Source organism: Nymphaea colorata, chromosome 5, assembly GCF_008831285.2.
Source record: "Nymphaea colorata isolate Beijing-Zhang1983 chromosome 5, ASM883128v2, whole genome shotgun sequence".
Taxonomy (NCBI): domain Eukaryota; kingdom Viridiplantae; phylum Streptophyta; class Magnoliopsida; order Nymphaeales; family Nymphaeaceae; genus Nymphaea; species Nymphaea colorata.
The window spans coordinates 1,061,255-1,080,747 of NC_045142.1; the positions used below are offsets into that span (position 1 = coordinate 1,061,255).

Genomic DNA, 19,493 nt, shown 5'->3' on the forward strand with positions numbered 1-19,493 from the left:
GCCACCATGTTCCCATTGAGGGAGAACATTGTGTTCGTAGAGCATATGTTCATAAAATACATGTTTGAAGAGCACCATGTTCCCATGAAACATGGTGTATTCATGTCTAGTTTTTATTGTTAGATACAAAAAGCACATTTATAATCAACTTATTTTTTTGGGAACAAAAAATATGGTGTTATGGAAACATTTTGTGTTAAGAGCATATGCTCCAAGAACATTAATTTTTTTTTTATTATCGACCATTTTCTAGAGTAAAAAATGATTCTCCAAAGTTGAAAAATTTGATACTTTTAAGATACGGCTTTTCGTATAATTGAAGGGGATAAAAAAAAGGGTAAATAATAGACCTACGGCTACAGGTGTGGTACAGTGGGGTATATACCATTGGTGGTAGTCTTTTCACATGGGTGGCACCCCTTCTCCTAAAGTTGAGTATGTACTTTCCAAGACATTATGTTAGCTCTCACGATGGTTCACGTCTAGGTTTAGAAAACTGAATCTTACCAATGTGAAGCCAAAAGAAAAAACACAAGGCTCCTTTACTATTATGATCATCCATTCATTTCCTCTATGACAAATCCTTTCAAATCAGATACTTAAAGGCTTTTTCCTTCATTTTATTCAAATTAAGTTTTGAATTTAAATAAGTCATGCTACAATAACCTAAGAGAGAGAAAAAAAGAGAGAAAGTCAATAAAATGGGAATGTATATCAAAATTTAAGAACAAGAAGTCCCCGAGATACAAAAATTGGAGAAAAGAAGTCTCCTAATTACAGTAACAAACCGCAAAATAGAAGCAAAAGAAGAGATGAGTGTAAATATGCTATTTAAAAGAGGGGCATAGGGCTAATGCCATTAGGAGTTTACAAGGCAATAGTTTTTATACTCTAAAAAACTTAATGTACAATGATTGAAATGCGAAAGTCCAAAATATATTTCTCATAAATGATTGACAGGTACGAAGAAGAAGAACTGGATTTGCATTGGTTGCAAAAAATTTGTATTTTCCTTTATTGCATCTTCAAAGCGCATGTCACTGTAACTTTTTTTTTTATTATACCAAACATTTACAAGTCCTCAACTTATTAAGTTGAGCAATTTGTTTCATTATGAAGAGAAGAAAAAGGGAAATAAGAAACGACCAAAAGTAAAACCACTTTCAGCTTTCTGAATTTAGGATACTATATAAAAAAATGTCAAAATTACCAAATTCCCAGACTTAAATTTTAAATTCGAGCAAAAGAATTTTATAAAATTGTCTAAAAATAAATTTAAGATGACAAGGTTTGTACGTACATATATACCAAGGTGGGACCGCCGAGGCTGCTACTGGAGAAGCCAAATGGTACTCAGTGGGACCCATCAACACATGGTTGGGTTCAGTGTTGTCAGAGTCGGCCTGAATCGGTGAATTGCAATCGGATCACGGCAGAGTTTCGCGGCCGATTCAATGGTGCCATGCCTTAGGTTTTAATTATTATTTTTTAAATATTCGATATTTTTTTTTGAAAATTTTATTAGTTTTCGCTCATTTTGTTTCACTATTTTTTTGAAATAGTTTTTAAATATTATTGTTGAATTAGCAACCTATCCAGCTAAATCAGTGACTCCCGATTAGGTTTTACAACATTGGTTGTTTGTACAGTACTCGACCCCCAATTGAGGATGAAATGTTTATTCTTCTCTATCCACTAAACAGCTAGTGGTTGTCTTGAACTAAACAGCTAGTGGTTATTTTGAACTAGCGGATCCAAACTGTTTCAGATCTAGACGATTCAATTGTCTAATGTAAACTTAAACATGTTTCTGCCTTCGTTGCAGAGCATAGCATAGCTGATCAGACTGACAAGTTGGTGAAAGTTTGGTCATGTCAGATGTAGTACACCCACCCAAGGCCCAAAGTTATGCTGGACTCCAAGAGAGGGGTTTCAGGAAAGAATAGCTGGCTTTGAGTATTACTGATCATCTTCTTGGTGAATTTAGTCTCAATTTGATGATTTTATATGAACTCTTTGACCTAATCCTTGTTCATCTAGCTAACAAATATTCAAGATATAAGTTGGAATGAAGAAGCAATCATTAATTTTCAGTAAATGCTATTTGGAAAAGAGTTTAGAGGATCTCTCATTCCCTGATGTCTTAGGCTATATTGTCATCACTTCATTAGCAAAGACTGTATTATATCTCATCACCTAACCTAAATGCAAAGACATAATATCCAAAGATGTGTCTCCTAATAAACCTTTAGCCCACCGAGTTATACTATAACCTCTTCAATATGAACTTGTTTTAAAAGAAGACAAAAAAAAAAGGAAAAATTCAAAAACGTTTTACAATATATGACGCATTATTGAAAATATTGAAATACGACTCTTATCAATTATAAAACAAGGGAGAAAAATACACAAAATCGAGAACTCTCTTTTTTTCCATTACACCAATTTACAGTGGAAGAGGTCACACGAGCAACGGCGGAGGGGGGCCACTTAGGCCATGGCCCCACCCACGCTAATTAAAAAAAAAAATACATTGAAAAAATTAAATTTTTTTTATTGTACAATGTATTGTTTGGATTCCGGTTCCGTTTGGCTCCACCCGAATTTAAAGGTTGAACTGTTTGGCCCATCCATGAAAAGAATATTGAATCCATCCCTACACTCCAGTTAGACTGAGTATAGTCAATCCCTCCCCTTACAACCTAATGCTTTTCCCAAACACAACACAGGTTCCATCAAGTACACGATCTTTTCTCTTTAAAGAAAAGTATTCAGCACTAAAAGGTTGATTGTTCTAGTGCAGCAAATATTCCATCGACTCTTTTCGGATGACACTGCTCTCATATCAAAGCTGGTTAGCTTGTGTAAGTGTAACTTATATAGGCTTATACATGGGGACTACACGGTGCATCCCGGTTACATAACTATCTCTCGGCCCCTGGCCCACTAGAAAAAAGGGTCAATTTTGTTGAGCCCGATCATCACCCAACCAGGGGCTATATATTAGCAGTCGCCCTGTTTTCATTCTTCACTTTGTATTCTCTCACCTCTCATTTTAAGTTTGGTGAGTTGGGGTTTCTTTGCTTCAGAATTGGTGAGTTGAGATCAGGCAGGTGCCCTAGTAAAATTCACATAGCAAGTGCTGCTACCGGCTCTCGAACTCTGAACCTCCTCTCAACTTCAAGTTCTTTCTTAAGTTAATCTTCTCGCCAAGGGATCGAACCGAGTTGTTGAGGAATGGCAGGGGTGTGGACGTTCAGGCACGGGGTGGTGAGGAGGATGGCGTGCCCGTCAAGCATGGAGGCGGCGACGGACGACGGCAAGGAGGCGAGTTGGTCGAAGAGGCGCGTCCTGGTGCACGTCGCCACCGGCCAGGTGGTGTCGTCCAACGAGCAGCTCGAGCGCTACCTGCTGGGGCTCGGGTGGGAGCGGTACTACCACGGCGGTGCACCGGCAGCCGGACGGCCGGATCTAATTCAGTTCCACCGCTCGCCGGAGACCGCGGACCTCATCTCCGTCCCCTCCGACTTCGCCAGGTTCAAGTCCACCCACATGTTCGACATCGTCGTCAAGAACCGCCTCCATTTCCAGGTTCGCGAGATCTGATACACTACAGACTGCCCACTTCCTATCAGTACTACACCAGTGTGGTACACTAGCATTCGACTGAGAGAGAGAGAGAGAGAGAGTGTATGTGAGTGTGTGTGTTAGTTCCAGTATTTCTATGATACGTGTTGAACCTAATTATAGTAGAAAGTGTTCTTTCTCTCTCTCTCTCTCTCTCTCTCTCTCTCTCTCTCTCTTATATATATATATATATTAAATACTATATTATTTGGATAAACGACCTATTAAATTTGTGGTAAAAAATATTTTAGACTAAATCAGAACCTTTTAATCCGTTGATTTGTTTATAAATATTCATTTAATATAAAACATATTTTAATTCAAGTTATTTTTGTAAAAAAAATTGATCTTTTCTACTATAAAAAAATTAAGTTATAAGAACAGTTTATTTTTTATTATTAAAAAATTATTAAAGTAAAAAAGTGACTAACTTAATAAATGTTTCTCGTTAATCACTCATAAGATCACATCTATATAGTTAAATTTTAAACAAAATATTTTAATAAATACTTTTAGTGGGTTTGGTTTTCGTCCCTTAATTAAGTGGAATGGTTTTCTCCACATACACACACAGGCACACACCTTTGATGTGAATGAAATGTTGACATATATTTGTTAAATAAAATATGAACCACATTTTCAATTAAGTTATATATTGATCATCCGATCATTTCATGGGTTTATTTTGAAACACTTCTAATATTCAATCAGTCTAGAAATAGTGCACATCTTTTGTAACATATTTATCATCATTGGCTTAGTGATACATTTTATCATCTTCTTCATGAAGGCCGCGAAAGTTGCAGCACTAGCATTAAGTCTGTCGACTCGGGTGAGGTTTTCCTCTGTAAATTAAATATGTAACCTCAATATGGATGACCATAGCGTCGAAGTCCTTTTCAAACTTATGGCCCAAATAAATAATATGGCAAAAGTGAGTTCAAGAGATACACACAAAGTTACATTAAATGTAGTTTTAAAAAGTGAATGACAATTAATAATTTGATCCTAAAAATTATGCACAAACATATATATTCAATACTCGTACAAAGTTGATATGATATCATTTTGACCATGGGACATAGATCAAACAAATAACTTTACAAGGTATGTCCTTTAGACTGTCAATCATGTTTATAATTAGTACACTTTATTTAGGGTAGATATTTCAAAGAATTAGTACACTTAGTCCTTATATTTATTTAGGGTAGATTCATAGAACCCTATGTAAAATGATTTCATGAATCTATCCCAAGTTTTAAAGTAGTTTTTGATTAACCAACCTCTAAAGTATTATTATCCTTCACCTATCATGTCAAGCAAATAAATTTAGATTAATAAATTTTCCGTCTCCACTTTTGCATGATATGAGAAAAAGTTCGATCCTCCTCGCAAAAATTTACGGCTATGTGTGTAAAATTTTACGTACTATTGAGGATCCGTGCTCAACCGATTGAGCTTCAGCTTTATTGAACTGATCACGATCAATCATTTCGTCCATTCTATCAATAATTTTGGACGGACGCCTAACCTCTTGCCGGTCCGTCGTTGAGGATCAATCATTTTTGTCGGTCCACTTTTGGCCGGACCTAAAAGGGGCGCCAGACCTAAAAAGGGCTCCATTTTATGCAAGTGGGTGCATAGCTCCACCCAGTAACAGATTGGGTCAATCGGCTGATTCCACAATTTGTTGAATAAGTTGTCAATAAATAAAAATTATTTATCAATTTTTATTTTATAAAAATAATATAAATATTCAAAAACAGCAACCTTTAAAATATTCCAAATTTAATGTAAAATAGCACGTGATGCCCCCAAGTCACTTATAGAATCTAAGGTCGCGTTTCGGGTGAATGAAAGGATCATCTCACTGCCTTAAGTGAGGCCTAAAGGCCCCTCATTCCCCCTGCCTCCGAGGTCCTGAGCTGCGTCGGTGTCAGTGATAGAACAGTGCACCATTCAACTTGGATGTCGTGCCCTATCACTTTAAGACACAAGAACATAACACCCACAAGAATCAAACTAAAGACCTACTTTATACAAGTCCTTAGCCCGACCAGCTACGCTATGCCCCTTAAGGCATCTAAGGTCGCATTTGATTAGTAAATTGGTGGTTTTCAAGTTGATTTCAATATGTGCTTTTACGTTATTCCCTCAACCTCAACCTTTTTGCTGCTCATTAACAAATGAATAGACAGCAAATTGGTTCAAAATATTAAACAAACATTTATTAAAATAAAAAATAAAAGTTTTAAAATAGATAAAAAGTTGGACACATGACACTCTTGAATCGAGGAATAGGATTTCCACCCATTCAACTTTTATGATTAATGTTGATTTAGCTTGGAATGATTTAGATTTGGATCGGTGTTCATATCATTTTCACGTTTCTGACATGAATAACTCGCCTCTATGGATATTCTTGGTTCTTATATGAGAAAGCTAGCCCTTGTTACTCTTTAGGATCACCGCTTACTTTTTAGATCCGAATCCAATACTAGTTCCCATGATCCCACTTGGATCCAAATCAGATTCTCATTAGCTCCGACCGGATCAGACCCTGATTTTCGGCCGAATACGATCCGTTTCCTCGTGGTGAGTTTGCATGGTCAATTTTCTCTAATAACTATAATAATTGCCGCCCACAAACTTCTAAACTTGGTAATATATGCGAATTTTTTTTTGGAAACCTCAAGTTATCATAATCTAGCAAACTGTCATGACGATGACATGTTTATTTATAATGTACTTTATATCAAAAAAAGTGATTGTGTATTTGTATCGTCGTAGGTGAAAAGACGTAATCAAACTTGCTCCACATGTTTATTTCCTATGCATTATATTGTCATTATTCCGTAACTCTGAACTTAAGCGTTAAAGCAACATGTTTTTAGTAAAAAATATTGTAAAATACCTTCAACATATTCTCTTGCGACAAGCTTCATCGAGTTTAAACAAGTTGAGCCTATCTCGAGCTTAACCCATTTACCTAAGCAGGTTCATTTCTGAACTCGAACTCGATTCTATTCGTAACTCCTTGATCAACCCTAAGCTTGAGATTAACCCATTTACCGCAGCTATATTTTTTAACTCGAACTCGACTCTATTCGTAAGTCTTTATCTTTTGATATTTAGAATCAGTGCACGTTTTTTTTATATTTATAATCAATCCACGTAATGAAAAAAATATTTGTTTTTGAGATTTATGTAACTGTTGCCTTCGCTTAATCTTTTCTTAAAAGGTATTTATTAAAACGCGTGCTCAAAATACACTTGTGGCAATATCTAGTGTTCGGTAAATTGACAGAAAATATATTTTTATTTTTTTAATAAAAGCATGTTTTTCTGGAAATAGCGGCAAGCCTGTGGGAGACCCTATAAAGATGGATGATCGATCGGAGATCTTTCTTCTTCTGTTGTTTCAGCATCATCGAGAGAGAGAGAGAGGGAGAGAGAGGATGGCTCGTGGAATGCTGGAGGTTTTTCTGGTCGATGCGAAGGGTCTCAATAACACCGAATTGATGGGTTAGTCTCTCTCTCCCTTTCTCTTTCTCCTCTCTCGGAAGGAAAAGTTGGAATTCCATTGGGGTTTTCTGATCTTTTCTCCTTTCTCGCTTTCATTTTTGATTTGTGGTTAAATTTGGCCCTTTTGTCTTTCTCATATTGTTCTTTTTTATCTCTCTCTCTCTCTCTCTCTCTCTCTGTGCACATTTCAAATCGAGCGGTCAGGGAAGATGGACCCGTATGTTCTGATCCAGTGCAGGGGCCATGAAAGCAAGAGCTCCGTCGCCAGAGGTTCGTCTCCTTCCCCTCGTCCTTGCTACCGTCATTCTCCCCTTGCAGAATTAGAAAGAAATGGGTAGTCTAGTAATTTTCTCATATGGATCAATCCGATCCATAGAACCGGGACCCGCGCTTTTGGGCAATCGTATTCATGGTTCTCCACTTTGGACTGCATCTCACCTTCCCGACCCGACCCGATATTTATGTCGAATCGGCCTGGTTCAACCACTCCGGTTGAAGTCCAGTACGCAAACAACCTCCTGCTTTGAGAACATGCACCTAGCAATTGACCGGAAGAACAAAAATTTATCAGTATAAAATGGAGTGAGTAGGTCAAATATCTATGCATATAACTAAGGGTAGGTAAGGGGTATCTGATGAGTAGTTGGATACTTAGCCGTGATGGCCTGGACTTGAAGCAGTTCTTTGACTTTGGGCCAGTCGATTAAAAAACTTTGCCGAGGGCCAGCTGATTTGAGTTAGGTGTTGTGGGGGTTTGATTGATCCCATATATATATATATATGTATATATAAACTTTTAGTGCATCTCGGATAACTCCCTTACAAACATTCATGATAACTCCCTTACAAACATTCATATGTTGTGGATGGAACTCTTAGAAGCTTTTAGCACGTCGTTAAGGGTTCGTGATATGTTAAAATATGAAATATTAAAGGTTTAAAGTATGAGTGGATATCGAAACGAGTACCGAACAAGTATAAAATTGACCGTCGAACCTGGCCGGATAAGTCTGCCTACAAAGGCTTATATAACATTGAGAAAAACTAAAACAACTACCCAAAATGGGAGCTTGTAGGTCTAACCAGAACGAAGAACATATGGACATATGTGATTTTGCATGCGTGGGTGATGTTTGTTGCACATTCGAGGACAATCTAAAATATATCAAAATATATTAATTGATGTAATATAGTTTAGTTACTTTTTAACAGACTCTCAACAAGCCCTTCATCCTCCTTGCTAGGGGTTGCATAATCCCTGACTATCATTTAAAAACAGTTGGATTTTTTAGTCCCACCCACGTGGCGGGTTATATTATTTGAAAGTGAACTTACTCTTTAAACAAACTGATTTAGGTCAAATGGGGGCTTTGAAATTAGCAGAGAAAACAAAAAAGGATTAGATTTTCAACGTTGAAATTAAAAAAAAAAGGTTTTTTTTTGTTTGAGGCACCTAGGTGACTCAGCCTAGGCGTTTAGGTTGCTGCCCAGCGCCTAGCGCGCTTTTGACTACATAGCTGATCAACAGCTACTGTTATTTTTTTTTGTAAAATTTATTTACAAGCTTCTTAAAATTTAACAACAAATGTAGAATTCACATTGAGAACTTATTTGATAGATATTTCATTTCCAAATTTGTTCTTGTTCAAGACTCTGCCCTTAGTTTTGCCTTCACAATATATACGTAAAACAGACCACAGGTTTGAGCTACCATGTGTTTTGTGCTGTGCCAAGTCCTAGATGTGTTCTTCACAAAATATTTGGTCAAGTCTAAATGGTCGGGTAAAGCGTAATTGGTATTGAATGGACAACTCTATGCCTGCTTATAGTCTCAGCAAGTTGAAGATGCATTGCATAAAGGTGCTGCATGCACACATTACCAATGAGTTTTCTTTTTGTGTGTATAAGGGTGCACTTGAGCTTTACTGGCAAATAAAAAATCTGTCCATCTCGAAGCAAACTCAAGTCCAATTGATGTTCTCAGGGCAGCCAACTCCTAGTTGTCACTAGCTCTGGAGCTATTGATGCAGGTCGAACTTGGCCTCTGTTTGGCACAAATCTTCCTAGATTGGGTACCAGAATGCCCGTCGGCTGCCGAGTATATTGGTTGAAACCAAATTATTGACATGGATCGATGTGGTCTGTTGTGCAGACCTGTTTTTCCTCAATATTTGATTCCAGTTCTTCTCTCTGTGTTCGTTAATGCTTAAAGGCCAAGGAAGCAACCCAAAATGGAACGAGAAGTTCATATTTCCAGTACACTTTCCTAAAGTTGATGATCCCTGCAAGCTCGTGCTAAGGATCTTAGACGAGGACACCTTCTCTAACGATGATTTCGTTGGCGAAACTACGTAAGTGGCATGCCTTCTTTTTCACTTATTTGAGTTGTGTTATGTTTTAAATATCCCAACCGATGTGAATCCATCTGTTTACCATTTTACAGATGTAAATTCTGCTTTCTGATGATATATTTTGCCAAGCGAAACTTTAGCATGTCTCATAAATGCCAATTTATTTATGTTAATAAATGGACATAAGGCTATTGTCGAAGCCATTTCTTTTTATGATCTTCGTAAGAGTTTATATTGTTATAACTGCGACTCAATCTGTTTCCTAGCCGATTTTGGAATCAAAGTACCTCCATTTTTTTCTCTCCTTTTGCCGTTCTGTATTGTCGGCTTACCATCACTTTCACTACCAAAACCTTCGGTTAAAGTGTGCATGGCCTGCCAGAGTCTGAGAGTTTCATATTTATCAGCACTGGGGGCACTTCCGCGTTGTCATTGCATGTGTATATCACGTGGACGTGCATACACATGTGTGTATATGGGAGTCTCTAGTTTAATTTTATGCGGCAAATTTTGATATTTTAATACCAGAATGTGATGACTTTGTTCTAAACATGTTACAGAATACTGAGTGTTTCCTCTATGTTTTCATAATTTTACTAAGGCTTTTATTGGAAGTACGGTGATTATCATGCAGAATATTATAGACAAAGATTTTTTAATGAATAATTTCAGGAAGTCGATTTACATATGCAGGATATACTTGACAGACTTGATCTTATCAGGAGAAGTAAATGGTGTAGCTGAAGAAAAAGTTCGTCCTTATAATGTCCTTCTAGCAGACCGTACATACGGAGGCCAGATTCGAGTTGGTCTAACATTTACATTTACGGTATGACTAGTTATTGCAGATTACTGTTATATTTACTGGATACAGTAGGCCACAGATTATACTTGCTGCATTCATTATGTCTCAGTCTATCTGTGACAGATATTGGCATAGTATAACTATTTGATAGAGGCTGGAGTATCTTAGGCTGGCATCCGGGTTGCTTGTTTGTCTTCACGGTGGATAATAAAGGTCAAACGATTCACCAGCGAGTAGTCAACCTTCCACCTATGATAGTAACGAAAGCTGGAAGGCCACTTTATGTTCAGATTCTCTGACATTAGCAGGCTTTTAACAGTCAAAGGCACCAGTCATGTGTTGGATCCCAGACATCTAAAAGTAACAATAGTTCTCAGTGTGAAATCAAATATACAATGATCATTTATGAAGTGTAACGAGTAAAACATTCTAAAAAATTGTAATTGTACATAATACGGTTTGTGGTTTATTTCATTTATAGCATTTCTGATGTAGGGTGTGTTTTTGCTGTTATCACAGCAGGGGTCCTAGCCAAGGCATTGATCAGTCTCCGTCTTCTATCATGGGTTTTTTTTGGTTCGGGTGTTTGTGTTGTCGGATCTTTGTATATCTTCTCTTAAATGTGCCACCGCCAAGCAGGATAAGGAGGTTCCTTATCAAGGGAACCCTATCCTGTCTTTTGCTTCTTGCTTCACTCCTTGCTTGCTGTCTTTCTAGACTTAATATGGAAAACTTAAATATTTCAAAATAGGTGTAATACCTTGGGTGCTTTCTCTAGTATCTAGATATCTAGAACTGACTGGTGAATGAGAACCTACAATTCTGAAGTTAGCAATGTCTAATTATTGACTATAATGTTGTTGGAATTTTAGGGAGAGGATACGGAAGTGCAGAAAAGTTGTGCTGATCCAGAAGAGGAATTTGGTGGGTGGAAACACAGTTCATTGGACTAGAGAAAGCAAAGTACGGTGGCCCATGTGGTCTAATTGCAATCCTACCATATCGTTTCTCTTAAGACATAACCAACGAAAAATGAAGTCATACTGTTTGTTGTGGGTGGCTTGTAAATTATATATGAATTTCCATTTGTTATTGGCACTGTGAGTGCAATTGTCACCTTGTATGTCTACGTGGCTTGATACCTCCTACCTAGGGTAGGACCTAGGACGTATTGTTTTCTTCGCTGTACTTGTGTAACTTGTGTAGAGCTTAAGAAATTAGCTCGGTTTGAGAGACAGCATGAAGTAAGATTGGCCGTTTTTGCTTTTGATTTGCCTTTGTTATAAAAAATTATCAATTGAGTTGTGGGGATGAAGCTGGTGAGCCTCGTACGAATGAAGAAGAGGTTCATGCAGGATTGTATTAACTGTAAATTGTTGGATTCAGTGCTTCAAAGTTAACGCCACGTAAACCTCTAGTGGTCAGCACTCAACTATGAAAATATAAAGCTCAAATCGAGTGATCAGACCTTTTAATGAAATGGTACAGTTAAGCAGGTTTTTCTGAAAAAAAGGGAAAAGATTCCACGAACTTTACTGTTAGGCAAATGAAATGGGCAAAGGATGCATGAAGAAATACATATGATACTAGATATTTCAGAGGCCTAAGTGATGGCAAGATAGGATTGTCAATATTTCTCAGCACTTGTCTGTTTGAATTATGACTTAGATAATTGCAAGTACGAATGCTGTCCATTGGCTAGGTGGGCTCGGCTTAAGACCTTCATGTTTGAATAAGAGTTCAAAACCTGGGGTGCATCTCTTGTCATAATCTGGACGGCATCTAGCTTGCACAAAAAAAGAAAAATAAAAAAAAGACAACCTTAACACTTCGATGTTCACCATTTCAAGCTCATAGAAATTGATATCTTCCTGTCTTGATTCTGCATCCCATGTGGGCATCTCCTTCTGCAAGATAAAGCATATGTGTCTTTCTCAGTGAAAAACTAGTCAACTGTTCTGTTGATTTGCTAGCTTTGTAATCGGTATGTCATACCCAGTCTACCTATTGTATGCTAATTATGTGCCAATACTAGATTGATGACGATGCAAAAGGCCAAGGAGGCCTGATGCTTGTAACGGAACCATATTCTCGATTCCAATTCTTTGGAAAGTCTTGCTGTAAAATGTTGGCATATAGTAGTTAGAACAGCAGCAATAACAAAAAAAGGTTTGTTCTTTTTTTTTTGTTTAGTTGGTGCTTTTTAAAGAATAAGTGGCTTTGCCAAGATTTTGAATCAATCATCCTTTTAAGATTTCATTTTATTCTCAAATTATATTTCTTTCTCAAAAGCCAAAGTGAAAGCCAGGCCTTGAGCTTTTAACAGGAGCCAAAGTAGAATGCGACAGGTTCTCTCGACAGCATGAGTTAGCAGCCGCGCAAGAAGTTCATGGAGATTGAACCACAGGTTCCCATCTGACAGTGATGGCCAACTCCATTATACCAATCACTTGTGTTCTAATTATGCCCACACTTATGACCTGTCGGAACATGATTTTCTCTTAGAATGGAATGGCACCAAAGCTGTAAACAATCAGGAGAATAGACATTGTTCAAAAGTGAGTTAATTTGTTCCAGGCCATTGAACTTGTTCCTGTGTGATATAATGCACGATAGATCATGCAATGAAAAGGAAAGAAGACAAGGACATGTGGCTCATTAGCTTGGAAGATGCAAATATTAAATAGTCCAATATTTTTAATAAAAATTGGGCTTTCTCGTCTTATAAAAGCTCATACTTGTCCTTCTGTTTTGAGATGTATGAGATGCCATATTTATTGCATCTAATCTCAACAATTTAATGGATCATGACAAACACTAAGAAAAGAATTGTAGCTTATCTTTTATGTTTCTCAAGTTAACAGAAACTTCACTAGAAGTCCTTATTTGATTATTTCTTCATAAAAAGTCTGACCTTTATTAAAGAAATTACCATAAAAGGTATTTTTTTCCAAAAATTATGGGCAAAAGGTAGGTTGGAAATATGGACAATTCTCCGTTTGAAACATAAGATCAGAAATAGCCTTTTCTTTTTTAATTTTTAATTGTTTAGAACTGTTTCTGTTGTCTTAAATACATACACTCGTATTCAAATTCCACCAGTTTCAAGTTGCAGCATAAAAAACTTTCACAGCCATTAAAGAACACCCAAAAGGATTAATGATATAGAAGGATAGATTGATCCCTTTCTTGTAGTCGACGTAGAATAGCGTGTATGTGTGATGTAGGCTAGAGAGAGAAACAGTGGCATGCTTTCCTCTCTGTGTAGGTCACTGAGCCCATACTAGAAGATTTACTGTTAGGTGGCATTTCAAAGAGAAGATTGCACCAGGAAACACATGGGTGTTGTTATTGACGGTGACCAGACATGCGCCTCCAACAAGTGAAACTGGTTAACCATCTAATGACAAACACAAGGATCAAGACCCACATGGGCTCGACATGGCTCGCTTCTACGTCAAGGTGGGTCAGTCAAAGTCCGGTGGCTCATCTTGTCTGCTGCCCGCAATCTCCTTGTCACGATACACCATCTTGCAAGCGCTTGAAAGCATTCTCAATGTTCAGTGGATCTACAGATTAATCAAAGAACTTCGTTCATTAGTGACGAACATTGGTGGTGTCAATGGATCCGATTTCTTCAACTGACACCAAATACAAAATCCGATTTCAATAATCAAATCAGGAGAAGAAATCTGATCAGATTAATGGTCGACAAATCCTTGTGCATCATCTAGCCGAGTGAAGTCAAATGAAGTTTCCAATTAAATTCTTGCCTGTTGGTCCAAAAAAAAAAAGAATCAAACTGAAGAGTTTAATGAATTTCAAGAGCAACTGAAACATTACTTTAACGATTCCATATCTTATATTTCAATGGCATCCTTGATCAGTTAGTTGGTTTGACCTTGACTTGATTACAAGACCAAGATTTCCTCGTTTTAAAGCCATACCCGCAGAGAGAGAGAGAGAATTAGTTGCAAAGCCAAAAATCTATACTATTTAAGATCTCTCTCTCTCTCTCTCTCTCTCTCTCTCTCTGCAGGCACAGACGCAAAAACTTGGAAAAAGAGATCATTTAATCTTTTTGACTCAGTGAAGGTTCATTTGCTGAATTCAAGGCTAGCCGTTCCTTAATTTTATCACTAATAAAGGTTACCGTTAATTGCAACATTTCAAACGTTAGGCCGCTAATAACAATCCTTGGGCAGTTTTTAACTCAGGATTATTCTATCTTCAATCTCAAGTCAAAGCTGAAGACGATCAAATCATGCATTTCTCTGTCATCGTCAATATTTTATTGTATTCTTTCTTTTGTCTCTACGAGCTTTGAGCATCCAAAACCACTAGGAATTCTTGTTTGTGAAATTTGAGTCCCCAGCTTTTGCTTTTTTCTACTGCTTCCTTCCCTTCAACTTTTAGTTGCTCGGTTCTTTCAAACGGAGGCAGCATTTATCACACATATAACTGCCTTCCTACCGCCATTCTTGTTCCAAAGCTTGGAAATGAAGGTGCTCATGCTTTTCATGACATTGAGGGTGCCTTTAAGTGTAGGTGGAGTCATGTGATCCTCAACCAAATTAAAGAAATCACACCCACATTTCACTTCATCTCCTTCTTCTCTTCTTGTTTCATTAATCATGGGGTGGTTGCCTTACTCTAGGATTTGTTAATGTAAATGGTCGCTCTCTTGTTGAGATTGGAACCCGTGATCTCCCATTAACTTGCAGAAATCACAAGCCATTACAAACATAGGCGGATTCCTCGAGACCTTGGCTTTCTTTACTCTCTTCTCAATCAAAAACCATTTCATTTGCTATAATTGAGCATCCATTATTTCAGTTTGAAGACAGTGGCGGGAATTTCATTTCCCATTTTACCCTGAAGTCGACTCTCAGGCTTTTCTGGTTTATAGTTATTGCTTCCTCTTCTTTGTTGAAGCTCAAGTTTCTGTCTTATATTGTGATACCATGAAATTGGAGGATCTCATAACGCGGAACAGGCAGATGGAGCAGAAAAGTATGCAACTGCAAGGGGAGGTAAAATTTTTTCCGTATGATCTCAAGGATTCCCGTATTGGTCAATTTCATTTTGAATTTGCTCTTATGGTCCGCACACTAAAGTGGATTCTTTTCAGTGGGTGTGGGAAGAACACTTGGTTTTTCTCTTTTAAATATTTTGAATTGTTATGTGATAAGAAAATCTGCCTCGTTTATCATGTTTCCTTATATGGGTAGTCTGACATGGGTATTCTCAGGTAGAAGAGTTGCAAAAGATATTGCAAGGGCAGCAAGAATTGCAGAAGGCTCTGCAGAATGCGCTTGATAAACCCTTGATGCCTCACCGTAACATTTATCCTTCTCTTCCGCATAAGGCATGAAACTTGTCTTTCTTGTTTCAATGACAAATCAGTTCATCAATGGCAGGTTCAATTTAAACATCTTTTTTCAGGTTCAGCTTCTCATCTCAGAGATTGCTGCAGTTGAGGAAGAGATATCTTATCTTGAAGAGAGAGTTAGAGAACTTAGACTGAGCCTGCATCATGAGCAAAAACAAACTGAAGAATCAATAACTCGGAACTCCTTCCAGCAGAGGAACCAACATCATAGAAAATCCTCTGTCGCTCAAACAAGAAGTGAACCTGGCGATCTACAGCGATCTCCACTACAAAGTGAATGGACATTCTCTTGGAGTCCCTGTTCTGATACCAGAGCACAGGGTTGTGGCAGCAATTTCCACAACCTCATAGTAAGAGGTAGCAATAGATTTACATCAATTCATGTTCTTCCTCAAGGAGAATTCTTCAATATTATTTTGTAACCATTTACTTTCATTGCAGAAAATGAGGAAGGACAGAGATGCCACAATAAGAAAGTCACAGAAGTCTACAGAGAGAAGCCCAACCAACTCTCTGAAGAACTGGTGAAGTGTTTGATCAGTATTTTTCTAAGACTGAACAGAGGAGCATCGCCTGAAACTGAAACTGCAGCTACTTTTCCTAAGATTGCTCTTTCTTGCATGAGCTCCAGGAGCTTCAGTTCTAAGCCTTCCCTGAACTCTAGAACACCAATCTCTCTCTCGAATGTTTCGTGTCCTCTGCTTGACCCTTACAACATGGTGGTCAACCACGATTGCATTCCAGGAGATTTTGGTCCATACAAGAACTTTATTCAGTTAACCAGGAACTCATTGAAAGTTAGCCATATGCCACATTGCATGTCTTATCTTGAAAAGTTGAGGTAAACTTACAACCAATGTCGCTTCTTAGATTCGTAGCGTCCCGTTCTGGTTCCTAGGAACAGGACAAGCAACACGGACCACTTGGAGCTCATGTTTAAATCCATGCAATTTTGGGAAAGCTCATGTTTAAATCCATGCAATTTTGGGAACATGGCGTTCCTCGTTCAGCATTTGCATGCACCCGCCGTGCCAGTGGCAGAGCCACATGGTGGCTAGTGTGGGCAGTTGCCCACACCAGCCTCGCAAACTTTACTTATTTTTATGTTAATAATTTCATACATTTGGTTGGTTATATATATATAGGTGCCCCTTAAAACATTAAGGTTATTGAACTAATGCCCCCACCAGCCAAAATTTCTGTCTCTGCTAGTGTGCCCTGCCCATGGTGGAATGCTCCACAGGCATCCCTCCCGCGAGCAGAAACTACATATCAAACGTCCTCGTATAAAACTTTGAACACTCTCAAGCTTACTTCTTTTCAGAAACTTGATGAACAAGCTGTGCACTGTGGATTTGAGGTTCATGACATACAAAGAGAAGTTAGCGTTCTGGATAAATGCATACAATGCCTGCTTTATGCATGTAAGTCTTGCAGAATCTCAGTATGTCAAGGATTAGCATCTGCTAGAGTTGCAAAAGCAGTATAGTGTACAACCGCTTTGGAATTGACTGTTTCAGGCATTTCTTCGTTATGGATTGCCTTCTGCACCAGAAAAATTGCTCGCCCTGATGAACAAGGTAACTTTCAGAGTTACATTTTTATTATCACGTCCAAGTTTTGCAGACAAATCCAGTTTTGATATCAAATACCTAATCATCGAAGAAACCCATACACCAGGCTGCATTAAACGTGGGTGGTATAGTACTGAACGCAATGGCAATTGAACATTTCATTCTCAGACATCCTTCTAAATTTACCAGTGTAAGCTACCTGTATTAGAATGTCCAGATTACATTAATGCTGCATGTTCTCATCCAATTTTTGTCATTATTTAAAAGGGAAAGATGGACGAGAAACAGAAGCTGTTGAGGCACGTATATGGTTTAGGCTACCCTGAGCCCAATGTGGTTTTTGCTCTCTGCCGTGGCAGCTGTTCTTCCCCTGCTGTGAGTAATTTCTTCCTCAACCAGCGGTTCGGCGATGCGTCTTATCCTTACCCTGTCACCCCATCTACAACAATTCCCCGGAAATGGCTGTTGGCTGTCACTGACTTGAAATGGCAGTATTTCTGAAATTGACTTACCATCCTCGACCATAAGAGCGAACAAAATTATATCTGAATAATTAAAAAATTAACCGGAAGCAACTAAAGTTTACTTGCTCGAAGTTGGCTTGCAGGACTTGGAGGAAACAGATCTAACTTTTTGTTTGTGACAATCATAGGTGAGAGTGTACACTGCAGAAAATGTGATGAGTGAACTAGCAACAGCTAAAGCAGAGTATTTACAGGCTTCAATTGGAGTTACTTCTAAGAGAAAGATAGTAGTACCCAAGCTACTGCAATGGTACATGCATGATTTTGCAGATGACTTAAAATCACTCTTGAAGTGGATTTGCAGTCAATTGCCAAGAACTGCACCTTTGACGAACTCAATAATGGAGTGCCTGAAAGGAGAAAGGAAGTGGCCGATCCAGCAAATGGTGGAGGTGCAGCCTTATGAGCCTGAATTCCGTTACATACTAGCATTATAGACTATTAATTGTTCCTGTGTACAGGTAAAAACTCGAAAATCTAGCCAGATTGTGCTGCCCATTTTATGTACTCATCTCCAAATGTCCAGTGTATATGCGCCTTGTTAATTTGTTAAAACTTAAAAGCAGAAGAAATTGTACAAAATGTGTGATGCATATCCTGACAAACCTACCCCAGAATTTATTTCATATCTACTTTTTTGACAATGTATCAAATATAAGAATAAAAAAAAATCGGAGGTTTACTATATTAGATGTTTTATTTTACCTCAGACGCCTACGAGTTCGGTGAGAATAGATGTTAAAAGGTTCTTAACGGGAAAATGTTACTGACCTTTCGAATAGTACATCCCCTGTTCATTTGAAAAGTAAGTCTTAACCTTAGAACGAGAGAAACAAGTTTTCGAGAAGGCTGCTTCTTGGATTCATATTGTTCGAACATGCAGTTGTCGGACTAAAATCTTATTAGGAGTGTTATATGGCTGAAAACGAAACACAAAAAATGAGATGAAATGTTAAAACATGTTCATCAACAAGTCATTGCACTAATGGGTCTCCCCTTTGGAAATTCTAAAATTAAAAACGCTGAAGTTTGATTTCCATTCATTTAACCGTCTCCTTTGTGAGTAAAGTAAGCGTAAAAATAGAGCATATTCAAACAAGAACGACATGCGTCCGGAGGCGGGGCAGCACACTCTCTGTGGAGTGCGGTGTGTCAGGGAGTCAAACGTGTTTTACAGGTCTTTCTAGAACGGCGAAGCCTCAAGCTTCGATAGTGAAATTCTGGCGAGCACTGTCGGAACCGGAAAAGCTCAGCCTGCATGCTCAAAAAAATTGACGGTTGCCAAAAAAAAGGCACAATGGCATGACTTTATTGGTAAGGATCCGCAAGCTCAAACACGACATGTACCTATTTTTGGAGACGAGCAGCTCTGGAGGAGTTTTCGCCCTCTTTCTCTCTCTTCTTTCTCTCACTCTTCGTGTCTAATTCGTACAGAGAGTCTATATTGGTTGTTCTATAAGCCGGGCAGAAACCTTCTGTTAGAACAGTACAGAAATGCAAAGTAATCATTCAAGCCTTAATGTGTTCACTAATGTTGGAGAACACGATGTATAATCTGTGTTTCGAGTAGAATGTGGCAAGAGTTAAAACTCAAGGCCTAACCACTGTTAATCATTTTGATCTACTTGCGATTGGCATCTTGGTTTCCTGATCCATGTGCAAATGGAGTCGTCAATAAATGGTCATAGTTGGACG

At 38.1% G+C, this 19,493-nt stretch overlaps 3 protein-coding genes across 7 annotated transcripts; all 3 read left to right on the forward strand.

The window, feature by feature from the left end:
* Positions 1-1,927: 1,927 nt before the first annotated feature.
* Positions 1,928-11,632, forward strand: LOC116254097 (elicitor-responsive protein 1-like). Of its 2 annotated transcripts, XM_050077760.1 has the most exons (6): positions 1,928-1,932; positions 7,082-7,152; positions 7,357-7,422; positions 9,365-9,503; positions 10,197-10,332; positions 11,181-11,632. In XM_050077760.1, exons 2-6 carry the CDS (start codon positions 7,086-7,088, stop codon positions 11,259-11,261), a joined length of 489 nt encoding a protein of 162 aa, XP_049933717.1. In that variant the 5' UTR covers positions 1,928-1,932; positions 7,082-7,085; the 3' UTR covers positions 11,262-11,632. The 2 variants fall into 2 exon arrangements, with proteins under 2 accessions (XP_049933717.1, XP_031485045.1); XM_031629185.2 differs by lacking the exon at positions 1,928-1,932 and having other exon boundaries at positions 7,041-7,152; positions 11,181-11,630.
* LOC116254357 (flowering-promoting factor 1-like protein 5) lies at positions 3,238-3,606 on the forward strand. The gene has a single exon (XM_031629731.1). It carries the CDS (start codon positions 3,238-3,240, stop codon positions 3,604-3,606), a length of 369 nt encoding a protein of 122 aa, XP_031485591.1.
* A 3,135-nt stretch (positions 11,633-14,767) lies between the features above and the next one.
* Positions 14,768-18,432, forward strand: LOC116254095 (uncharacterized). Of its 4 annotated transcripts, none has more exons than XM_050077758.1 (9): positions 14,768-15,341; positions 15,560-15,676; positions 15,754-16,057; positions 16,142-16,541; positions 17,025-17,124; positions 17,221-17,280; positions 17,381-17,464; positions 17,548-17,649; positions 17,927-18,432. In XM_050077758.1, exons 1-9 carry the CDS (start codon positions 15,273-15,275, stop codon positions 18,233-18,235), a joined length of 1,545 nt encoding a protein of 514 aa, XP_049933715.1. In that variant the 5' UTR covers positions 14,768-15,272; the 3' UTR covers positions 18,236-18,432. The 4 variants fall into 4 exon arrangements, with proteins under 4 accessions (XP_049933715.1, XP_049933714.1, XP_031485043.1 ...); XM_050077757.1 differs by having other exon boundaries at positions 15,760-16,057; positions 17,542-17,649; XM_031629182.2 differs by having other exon boundaries at positions 14,770-15,341; positions 17,542-17,649.
* Positions 18,433-19,493: the final 1,061 nt, after the last annotated feature.

Excerpts from the sequence above, each read along its gene's own strand:
- LOC116254357 (XM_031629731.1), top strand. The coding sequence starts at position 3,238 with ATGGCAGGGGTGTGGACGTTCAGGCACGGGGTGGTGAGGAGGATGGCG.
- LOC116254097 (XM_050077760.1), top strand. The coding sequence starts at position 7,086 with ATGGCTCGTGGAATGCTGGAGGTTTTTCTGGTCGATGCGAAGGGTCTC. Across the intron at positions 7,153-7,356 it reads CAATAACACCGAATTGATGG|GGAAGATGGACCCGTATGTT; the intron begins GTTAGTCTCTCT and ends TCGAGCGGTCAG. Across the intron at positions 7,423-9,364 it reads CAAGAGCTCCGTCGCCAGAG|GCCAAGGAAGCAACCCAAAA; the intron begins GTTCGTCTCCTT and ends TAATGCTTAAAG.
- LOC116254095 (XM_031629182.2), top strand. The coding sequence starts at position 15,273 with ATGAAATTGGAGGATCTCATAACGCGGAACAGGCAGATGGAGCAGAAA. Across the intron at positions 16,542-17,024 it reads TCTTATCTTGAAAAGTTGAG|AAACTTGATGAACAAGCTGT; the intron begins GTAAACTTACAA and ends ACTTCTTTTCAG. Across the intron at positions 17,125-17,220 it reads ACAATGCCTGCTTTATGCAT|GCATTTCTTCGTTATGGATT; the intron begins GTAAGTCTTGCA and ends TGACTGTTTCAG.